Source organism: Adiantum capillus-veneris, chromosome 11 (assembly GCF_014529385.1).
Source record: "Adiantum capillus-veneris isolate H3 chromosome 11, ASM1452938v2, whole genome shotgun sequence".
Classification (NCBI taxonomy): domain Eukaryota; kingdom Viridiplantae; phylum Streptophyta; class Polypodiopsida; order Polypodiales; family Pteridaceae; genus Adiantum; species Adiantum capillus-veneris.
The window spans coordinates 33,493,808-33,505,190 of NC_140941.1; the positions used below are offsets into that span (position 1 = coordinate 33,493,808).

Sequence of the window (11,383 nt, forward strand, 5' to 3'; positions counted from 1 at the left end):
TTACAACGATTTCACACTACAATAATATAGTGCACATAGTTTGCAAAGTTCATACCTAGTTTATATCTAAGTTCACAACTAGTTTACATTTGTCCGAGTTTACACCTGATATACATCAAGTTCACATCAACGGCTGTGATCTTTTCTGACAATCGACGTCGATTTTCAAACGTAGATCCCCTCTAAAACTGAGGTGTTTGTCAACGAGTGCTAGCTCAGTTGGTAGAGTCATAGCCTCTGTGCATGAGGTCTTGGGTTCAATCCTCCTTTGGCGATTTGAAGACATGTTCCAAGTCTTCAAGGACTGTTCTCATTTGCAGGTGTGTGCGTGTGATGGGATGCCTCTTTCTCTACCCATGAGGCCATTGTAGATAGGGTGTGTGGGTGGGTTTCAAAGTTCTTGTACTGTCTATAAAAAAAAGAAAAAAAAAAAACTGAGGTGTTAATGACGAGACTGCCGGAGTATGTCTGCTATGGTCATTCTGCGGTGAAATAATTTAAACTTGCATCTGGCCCCCGTCCGCATATCCTCGCCCCTCTGCTCCTGCGGAAGGCTCAAACAGCTCCATTGATTCTGCTTATGGAGTCCGAACCTATTTCTTCGCCTTCTGCATTTCAGCATCTGATGCAGGCGCCTGAGGACCCCATTATCGGAGTGAGAGAGAGAGAGAGAGAGAGCGAGCACACACACTCTTTTTTTTTTTTTTTGTAAGAGAAACGACACACACACACACACACATACACACTCATAGCCAGCAGTTTGGCAGGTGACAACAGCGTTCTCCAAGGATCCGAGCCCGGTAAAGCTGAATGTTGGCGTGGGTGCTTATCGCTGTGAGGTATCTACACCCACCCACTCCCTTTTTTTTGTGGCTTTGTGCTCATGTGATTCTTTGTAAAGAGAAGAAAATTTTAGCATTGTCTGTCTTGTCTGTGCACTAGGAAGGCAAGCCATATGTTCCACAGGTAGTACGAGAAGCTGAGCTGCGCTTGTTGAATGACTTGTAAGTTTTCTCTCTCGTTTGTTCTGTAGTTTGGTCCGTCATGATTCTGCTTAGAACGGTTGAGAGACATTCTTTTGCACTTATGCAAGCAACCCCATGGCAGATCACGGAACAAAGAGTATTTGCCTATTACTGGAAATCCTCAATTTACTGGGCTAAGTGCGAAGCTTATCTTTGGAGAGGACAGGTATCTTTCAGTGGATCTTTCACTACTTGAGCGGCAGTATACATCTTGGGTTGCTTTATCCAAGGGGGGATGTGAGAAAGATTATGTTGGTAGCTATGATTGAGTCTCTAGCAGGACAGTGTTATCCTTGAGTTTTGCAATTGACATACTTACCCTCATGTAGAGATTGTGAATGCATTGCAGTCCAGCTTTGAACCAGAAAAGAGTGTGTACGGTTCAGTGTTTATCTGGCACGGGCTCAATTCGTGTAGGGGCTGAGTTTCTTGCCAAGCATTATGCACATGTAAGAGAACCTATTGATTGTTGCTTTCTTATAATATTCCAAGTCTGTGCATCAATGTTACTCATTTTGTTATGTCTTGTTTTGGTTTTGTGTTTTGGCTAGAAAACTGTTTATATTCCCATTCCTACATGGGGCAATCATCCCACGATTTTCACAGTGGCCGGACTAGAGGTGAAGAGCTACACATACTATGATTCTAACACAAGAGGCTTGGACTACGAAGGCAAGGGTTTATTATCCCATTTCCGTTTAAGATGTCAATGAAAACCAAATCTTCTCTGCTGATTATTTGAGTGGTGAATACTTGAGATGTCATGTTGCTAGAGGGACCTGTCTTTCTTGTATGCTTGCCCTTATCCCTGGAGCAGAGCTTCATAACTACATATTGGTGGCTATAAATGCTTGGTAGCACTGATCAGTAGCTCTCTTAATTGCATTGCGTGTAACAGTTTGATTGCAAAACAATCCTTTTCCAGAGAAGCTTGTGAAAACCCAAATTACAGCATTGTGTTTGAACGTGTTTTGTGTATCCTATAGTCTTATGTGTCAAGTTTGAAAGCACTTGGTGGTGTCTGTCTAGCGCAAGGGATAAATAATCTATCTAGTACAGTTCATGTGAATTCAGCATGAGGGTACATTTTTTGTCATGCCATTTAGTTCTTTCATTTCACCAGGTGCTTCAGCTTACATGTTCACGTTCTGACCTGTTATGATCCTATGACCCCTAGTGAGACGCAGGCGTTGTAGCCTCTCATTAGATTTATCACATAGAGGTCTTCAAGGAGCTCCCTAGCACAGGTGCACTGCATAAGATTTTCCACCCAACGTAGTAGTCCCCTCTAGATAGACAAGGCTGCGTGCTCTGCGATCCCGATGCTATAGCTGATGTGACACCTAGAAAGTCTAAGTCGTTGTTGACATAGGAAGATTGGAGCGGCTTTTATCGGAAGCTTCTCCATGTCAAGTTGCTGTAGGCTTTAACCATGGGAAAGTCCAAGGAGAAGAGGAGTCCACTGAAGGGTTAAGGCATTTCCTTCTGGGCACATGCGCCTAGTGTGCAAAGGAGGTTGAAGTGTGTTTATAAAGGACTTGGCATGGCGTTCGCAGTTAGGCTTTAGCCCTTCCTCTAGGGGCTAGCTGTGTTGGTGTCAGGTGATCCTGGGAGGATATTGCTGCACTGTAATGAGCACTTGATTTTTGCAGGTTTGCTTCGTGATCTGAATGCAGCCCCTTCTGGTGTAGTGGTATTGCTTCATGCATGTGCTCACAACCCAACTGGAGTTGATCCTACTGCAGACCAATGGAAAGGCATACAAAAGCTGATTAGGGGCAAGAACATGCTACCCTTTTTTGACTGTGCTTACCAGGTACTGAGGTACAATGTTCTGTAGGGAAGTTGTTCTTTAGAAACTGCAGCAAAAGGTGTTGCAGCGATGATTTCATGTCTGTGTATGAAGGGATTTGCAAGCGGAAACCTCATTAAGGATGCATTTTCAGTTCGCTTGTTTGCTGGTGATGGAGGGGAATGCTTTGTCGCACAAAGCTATGCAAAGAACATGGGGCTCTATGGGGAGCGAGTAGGAGCATTAAGCATGGTAAAGTGCTCTAACCCTTGAAAGTTTACTAAAAACTTATATTCCACCTCCAAAGGATACTGCTGCCACATGTGAATGTCATGGTCACATATTACTAGTTCCTCTTGTGCTCTGTCTATTATTGATAATGTGCGATAGACTTGATTAGGGTTAACAAACGAACATTGAGAAACAGGTTAAGTGAACCAATACCCAATGCTCATTAGACTATCATTAGGAGTGGGCTTACAATACAATGTGTGTAGATGTCTTTTTTACGGTGAATTGAGGCTTTTCTGGATATACACGCGTGTGACAGTGTATATATGACTATGTTTAGAGTGTCTTATCATATATGTTAAGCAGAGTAACATACGGTGTGTGGCAAGGTGGATACGATTTGAGGAGTGGGGACACTCCACCAGATAGGAGATGTCACACAAAAAGCCTTCGATTAATATGTCCTGCCCCTGTGCCCCCCACTTTTTATATCTGGTTTTTGTGGCTTCTTTGCTTCTCTTTTGAGTTTTTCTTTGTGCTTTTACTTTTTGCTGTTTGGGTTTGCCGGTTTGCTGTATGTGATTTGTTTTCTTGTCTGCTCGGTATGTACTTCATTGTATGTTTTATTGCATGTTTGCATGCAGACTAGTGGGAGTGCGTATGGTTATTTGTGCGTGTTTTGTTTCTTTGCGCAGATCTTTATGCTCGCATGCATGTGTGTCTGTGGGGTGTGGGTGTGTGGGAGCATATATTGGTACCTAGTTCTACACCTACTTGAGCACTGATGATGCTAGTGGAAAATTGAAATGTCGTAGTTTAGTGTCAATACTATGCATGATTGAGCTGATGGTTATATTGTCTTGTGGGTGATGACCTTGAGTCTACACCTTGCGCTTCTCTTTAAGGGTGAATCTCCTGGATTCATCAGGTGTATATCTAGTTTTCTCCTGTTCAATGAGCAATTGGGTCGCGTGAGGACTTATTTTAATGCTCCATGTACCTAATAGTTCATGACTTGAAAATTTGGAACTTCTTTTAAATGTCTTTGTTGACTCTTCTTGGCTTGTGTAGTATAGCGATAGTCTAGTGTAAAAGACAAGTATGCATGATTTGCAGAAACTTCAATAGGTCTCCCTGAAATGGAGAGCTCTCGGATGTGTGGGATAAGAGCAAGTGGTGAGTTCGCTATGCTGGCACTATGTCGATGTGGGTAACATATAAAATTTCACTGCCTAGCTACGGCATTGACTATGGCTAACCCATGCATAGTTCCCATCTCTAGGAGATATTTTCCATATTTTGTGTATCTACAGAAACTCTTGCAATGCCAAGGTCTACATGGTCATACTCACACGGATCCTCCATTGATGCACTATTATCGAAAAAACTGACATGATATCATTGCTTTGTGATATCTCTCTCTAGAGTACTCCATACCATCATCATCTATGATCTCATAAGGTAATTGCTCATCTGGGCTAGCATATTTCAAGGCAGAAGGCAAAGTAGCATATGGCAATGTAAAGAGGATGACAATCCTTTATCTGAACTTGGATCCATAAATAGAGAGTGCGCGCATCCCTCTGTACTATGTGTTTTGGATGTAACGCTGCATGTAAAGCATGGCAACCCCTTCTGATTCTCTAATATTTTACCACAAGCTTTTTTCTTAGCCACTAATTCCTATCTGTATCCTGAGACTGGGCATGTCGTTTCTGGGATAGGACAATATGCCTTTCTTTAAAAGTCTCCTCATAAGCAGTTTTGGTCATTCTTCACATATGCAGTGTTTCATTTTCAAATCTCCAATTTCTTCTGGACCAAAGTTCCATGAGATAGATGGTGTTGATAGTGCCCAATTTGTGTAGGTCTGTGGAAGTGAGTCCGTTGCAAAGCGTGTGGAGAGCCAAGTGAAACTCATCATTAGGCCCTTATACTCCACTCCACCAATCCATGGTGCAGCAGTTGCGGCTACAGTCCTTGGTGATAGGTAGCATTACCATTCTTGCAGTTTTTGGTTTGCTTGTTTAGCTATATTATATATTTTTTACTTAGTTTGTCGTTGATTGGACCTCTCTCGCAAGAATTTCATTAGTGTCTGTATGTAATACTCATGGAGAATATTTCATTTCTTTTTACCAAGGGAACTGTTCAATGAGTGGAAGGCTGACCTTCAAGGCATGGCAGACAGAATCATACACATGCGGCAACTCCTTCATGAAGCCTTGAAAGCTCGTGGTTTGTGTTTCCCTCAAGATTTTGATGAACAAATGATATCAGGCATTGCATACCACAAAACTGAAATCTAGTGAATACATTCACACCACAAAATTTGATATCAGTCAAACAAATGTGGATGCCCTTGTAGGCATTTGCACACATACATACACAAGCACGCAGATGAATGTGCACTTGTGCTTGAGATCCAGTATTTGATTGTAGTATGCTTCAATTGTGTTTTCCAAGAGTCTTGTAGCCTCCCTGCCCTAGTGTGAACACACACCAGTGGCATGTGTTTTGCTAATCAAAAGAGACTTTTCTTCTGAAGCATTACATAAATATTAATCACATTATCCAATTAATATTACATAAATAGCTCGTAATTGAGAATTTGTGACACGTATCGCTTGTAGGTACCCCTGGGGATTGGAGTCACATCATCAAGCAGATTGGCATGTTCTCATTTACAGGCCTGACCAAGGAGCAAGTCGCCTTTATTACTGATAAATTTCATATATACATAACTTTTGATGGGTATAGGCCTTGAGTCCTTTGATTCTAACTTTTGCAGAGATCGTGAATCCTACTCTTCATAATTTGGCTTCTTGCTTTGTGCAGGCGCGTCAGCATGGCAGGATTGAGTGTAAAAACTGTTCCATATCTTGCTGAGGCGATACATATAGCAGTGACAACGGTTTTGGAATGAAATGAATGGTCACATTGCTGGTTGTCAAATATCTGTGAGGAGGAATAAACGGTGTCAGGAATAATTTTGCCTCACATGCTGGTGTCTTGTATGTGCTCCAGTTATCATTCCAACTACACCTGCCATTTTTTTAAAATCCTAAGGATTTTTTTTGGCAAAACCAACCCTGTTGAAAACAGAATGAACCACAGGTTAATCAAAACCAGAATATATAAATGTACTTGGACGTGTAATGGAATGAGGATGATTAAAGAATCCCCGTTATAATAGCTATGAAGGACCTGGAGAAGGCACTTAAGGAGGGTTAATTGTGTGTGTTGCAAGTGTCCTACCTGACACTCTTTGAAGGCATGTGGCTGTGCAATCAGACAGGAAGTGTACCTATGCCAACCAAGATGCAGTGATATGAAATCTTCATAATATTGTAACTTTCGATTGCGAGAGAAAAGGGAAAGGTGTCACAGCCAATTTCAATGTGCATGATCACTAGGATTGCAAGTGTTGTCATTGAAGAATAAAGCTAGCACATCCTCGGTAAAAAAAAAAAAAGGACAAAATATCAGATACAAACAGAGGTATGACAATGTGTCGATGAAAAGGCTGCTGTAATGAGGAAAATATTGCGTATACAAAAAATTTGTGGCTCATAGTGAAGTAATTGCCAGTAAGCAGGCTAAAATGAAGGGAGTGCTGCATTACATAATATAGACAGCTGAAAATTGTACTCAGTAAGCAGTCAGCTTGCTTTCCCTAGATTACTCCATAACTGCGAGAAGCCACAGAAATATTGCTAGGTTTTTTAATGCTGATGGGGAGAGTTGTAAAAATATTTTGAAAAGTTAACTACATCATAAGGACGTTTTAGGATTGTGCACTGCAATGACCCTTGGTATACTACAAATTAATGCCTTCTCAAAGGAGGACTTGGTCACACTACTGCGGCCGAAAGCGAACATTGCCTCATTGGTGGGTGATTCTAACAGATATTAAGGTAAGGTGGTGAGTGAATAAGGTGGCCAGTGGTATGCTAAAGCATTGTGGATGGATTGAACTTGAATGAAGCACTGGGGATTGAATGGTTGTCTACAATGTGAATGCAGCCGTCTGCCGCAAGTCTAGTTTTGTAGCAGGTCTAGCCTTTTACAACAATCATCATTTATCTAATTGCTTGAATCACAATACAACTATTATCATTTGTCATGTTGGCTGGGGCATTCAACTTGAAGATGGTACTCACAAGTTTGTGATCTTGAAAAGTGGAAGGCTAGAAACAATTCTAGCCAGCAATTTGGTTACTAGTATTTGAGAGATCTTTTATCACCCTCTTTGACAACTCTAGCATCATAGTTACTTCCTCATGCTTTGAGCTAGTGGCTACTTTACATTGTAGGGACATGTCATAGATACAAAATTGCATCACCGAAAGAGGTGATATAAGTTCACCTTGGGCATAACTATGCTAGATGATTTGGCATTGAAATCCTAGGGTCCAGAGGTATTAGTTCTAGTTGCCGCAATGAGGGTAGCTCCTTCTAGCACCCTTTCATCTTTGTTTTATGTTGTATTAAAACCATGCCATGAAATGCTTTTGTGTATGTCGGTAGAGTTGTTTGTCTATTTGGTGTTTAGATTGTGCTTGGTTTCCAATATATTGCTTTTTGATGTTCGGATTTTGTTTGGTACTAGTCTTGTAGAGAGAGAGAGCCACTTGTGTTGCTTACGAACTTTTGTAGAACAAGACTTCTACAAGTAAACCCCTTTCAAGCAAGTATTCCTAACACGTACTATGCCTTGATGAAGCAAGACAAGAGAGAGAGAGAGAGAGAGAGAGAGAGAGAGAGAGAGAGAGAGAGAGAGAGCGCTTGATACGCCTTGAGCCATGATGTAGGGTTTCCAAAATGTCTAGTGTCCTCTTGCTTTGATATTATGGAGAGATATTAGAAGCACAAAGTATGGCGGTAATAGCTTTAGCCAAAACAAAGAACCCCAATTGCCGGGATGTAGTAATGCTTGTGAATAACATTGGCTAAACAAGAACCTAAATATCGGACATTAAAAAATTAGGGTAGCATATTGGTTACACATGATCACCACCACATATAGTGATGCCAAACCTAAAGTAATTTATCACAAACAACAAGTGCAGGAAAACATCTAACCAATAACAGGTTGATTGAAAGCTAAAATGCACATGTAAGGGCTAATTAGCCAATACAAGCATATGAAGGAATAGAAGTGGCATGCCCTCTTTTTTAGACCTTTGGGTTTGTAAAGTATTGCATGCTATTGTGGTCCTTTTCTAGTGCTAGAGAAGGTGATTAATTGCTATTATGTTGCCCTTCAAGGTCGGGGGCCGGGGTTGGGGGGAGGGCAACATATATGCGCCTTTCATTTTCACACCATTATATAGCATAGTCAAAACGCACTTGCCCGCCAAACACCGACTAGCAAGCATAAGATTGCTGCAAACTCAACAGAAAACGACACTTCTTAAATAAGTAGCTATCATCTTCATGGGAAGGCCTTGAGGCTGTCATATACCAATCCTTTCTTGTGCTTGGGACATCTCAACTCCTGGAAGGATGACCGTGCCACGTCTCAACTATTAGAAGTTGGAAGTTAGTTGGCCCCCTTCCACCAATGCTTGAAGCTTGGGAATGGTATCTTGTAACCATTCCCAAGAATCCACGCTCTTGCACTACGACTAGTGCAGGAGTAGCTCGCCATGCATTCGTCTAGGTTTCCTGTGAATGGTCAACAAGGGACCAGTTCCTACATGTTGTGGGCTGTCGATCTACTATCAATTAAAACTTGGAAAATCAATAAAGGGTAGGTGTTGTGGGTTGTCGATCTACTGTCAATTAAAACGTGGAAAATTGTGCTAGAGACGATGGATGTCAGACACATCAACAATTGTAGTGAAAGTCAAGCTCCTCCAATGAAGCTGCAACTGCTGCAACCTCAGTGCACGGATTGTTTTGTTCCTGTTTGCACCGTTGACATTGTCAATGCTCTACAATCTTGCCTCCTCAGTAGATAGACCGACAGTGGACACTAGCTAGCCCCCCTCCCCGTGACTCTGATGGTCGAGAATGGTTGTGTAGTGACCATTCCCTGAAAAATGTGCTCCCACTATGGCTCCTAGCCTCCACCGATCGCCATGTGGTCACTCGCTACTTTAGGGAATGGTCACTCAATGACCATTCCCTACACCATCAATGTTTTTCCCCGAGGACATGTACGTAAGTCACTTCTAGGTTGAAAGTTTTGGTAGATTTAAAACAAAGACTTTTCATAAGTAATTCAAAGACCAAAGCATAACGAGTAGAGAGTGGACTATCTCAATTAGATTCAAGTAAGCATCAAATCAAACATAGATGTGTGGATTATGCACAAAGAAAAGATGTAAAAAAAACACCATAAAGAATATATACAATCAACACATGGTCCTTCTTGTAAGGAAAGATACGAGGTGAGGTGCCATTTTTCATGGCTATGGTCATTATGAAGCATCCGAAGGTGGAGGAGATACAATCACATGTAAAAGAGCGAACATATGATTTAGTCTGCTTCAATGGCGAATAGTGGCTAACATAAGTCCTGTATAGTAAGCTAAGAAGAATGGTTGTTGCATCACAATGTTTCTGCCAAGCTCATCACCCTGCATGGATGTTGCTTAGGAACTTTTGTAGAACAAGACTTCTACAAGTAAACCCCTTTCAAGCAAGTATTCCTATTACATATGTAAACCCCTTTCAAGCAAGTATTCCTAACATGTAGTATGCCTTGATTAAGCAAGACAATAGAGAGAGAGAGAGAGAGAGAGAGAGAGAGAGAGAGAGAGAGAGAGAGAGAGAGAGAGAGAGAGAGAGAGAGAGAGAGAGCGCTTGATACGCCTTGAGCCATGATGTAGGGTTTCCAAAATGTCTAGCGTCCTCTTGCTTTGATATTATGGAGAGATAGGAGAAGCACAAAGTATGGCGGTAATAGCTTTGGCCAAAACAAAGAACCCCAATTGCCTGGATGTAGCAATGCTTGTTAATAACATTGGCTAAACAAGAACCTAAATATGGGACAATAAAAAATAAGGGCAGCATATTGATTACACATGATCACCACCACATATAGTGATGCCAAACCTAAAGTAATTTGTCACAAACAACAAGTGCAGTAAAACATCTAACCAATAACAGGTCGATTGAAAGCTAAAATGCTATAAGGGCTAATTAGCCAATACAAGCATATAAAGGAACAGAAGTGGCATGCCCTCTTTTTTAGACCTTTGGGTTTGTAAAGTATTGCAGGCTATTGTGGTCCTTTTCTAGTGCTAGAGAAGGTGTATTATGTTGCCCTTCAAGGTCGGGGACCGGGGTTGGAGGGAGGGCAACATATATGCGCCTTTCATTTTCACACCATTATATAGCACAGTCAACGCGCTTGCTTGCCAAACACCGACCAACAAGCATAAGATTGCTGCAAACTCAACAACAAACGACACTTCTTAAATAAGTAGCTATCATCTTTCGTGGGAAGGCCTTGAGGCTGTCATATAACAATCCTTTCTTGTGCGTGGGACATCTCAACTCTTGGAAGGATGACCATGCGACGTCTCAACTACTGGAAGTTGGAAGTTAGTTGGCCCCCTTCCACCAACGCTCGAAGCTCGGGAATGGTCTCTTGTAACCATTCCCAAGAATCCACGCTCCTACAGTATGACTAGTGTCGGAGCAGGTCGTTCGCCATGCATTCACCTAGGTTTCTTGTGAATGGTCAACAAGGGACCATTCCCTACATGTTGTAGGCTGTCGATCTACTATCAATTATAACGTGGAAAATCAATAAAGGGTAGGTGTTGTGGGTTGTCGATCTACTGTCAATTAAAACATGGAAAATCGTGCTAGAGACGATGGATGTCAAACACATCAACAATTGTAATGAAAGTCAACCTCCTCCAATGAAGCTGCAACTGCTGCAACCTCAGCGCATGGAATGTTTTGTTCCTGTTTGCACTGTCGACACTGTCAATGCTCTACAATCTTGCCTCCTCAACAACTAGACCGACAGTGGACACTAGCTGACCCCCCTCCCCCCGACTCTGATGGTCGAGAATGGTTGTGTAATGACCATTCCTCCCTGAAAAATGTGCTCCACTATGGCTCCTAGCCCCCACCGATCACCATGTGGTCGCTCGCTATTTCAGGGAATAGTCACTCAACGACCATCCCCTACACCATCAATGTTTTTCCCCAAGGACATGTATGCAAGTCACCTCTAGGTTGAAAGTTTTGGTAAATTTAAAACAAAGAATTTTCATGAAGTAATTCAAAGACCAAAGCATAATGAGTAGAGAGTGGACTATCTCAATTAGATTCAAGTAAGCATCAAATCAAACATAGATGTGTGGATTAT

The 11,383-nt window shown here is 41.8% G+C and overlaps 1 protein-coding gene across 1 annotated transcript; it reads left to right on the plus strand.

Annotated features, from left to right (window-relative positions):
• The first annotated feature begins 461 nt into the window (after window positions 1-461).
• Window positions 462-6,448, plus strand: LOC147447083 (aspartate aminotransferase, cytoplasmic-like). The gene is made up of 12 exons (XM_086522989.1): window positions 462-655; window positions 768-839; window positions 943-1,004; window positions 1,108-1,191; window positions 1,375-1,474; window positions 1,577-1,697; window positions 2,678-2,841; window positions 2,932-3,069; window positions 4,917-5,038; window positions 5,192-5,286; window positions 5,682-5,802; window positions 5,887-6,448. Exons 1-12 carry the CDS (start codon window positions 581-583, stop codon window positions 5,972-5,974), a joined length of 1,242 nt encoding a protein of 413 aa, XP_086379115.1. The 5' UTR covers window positions 462-580; the 3' UTR covers window positions 5,975-6,448.
• Window positions 6,449-11,383: the final 4,935 nt, after the last annotated feature.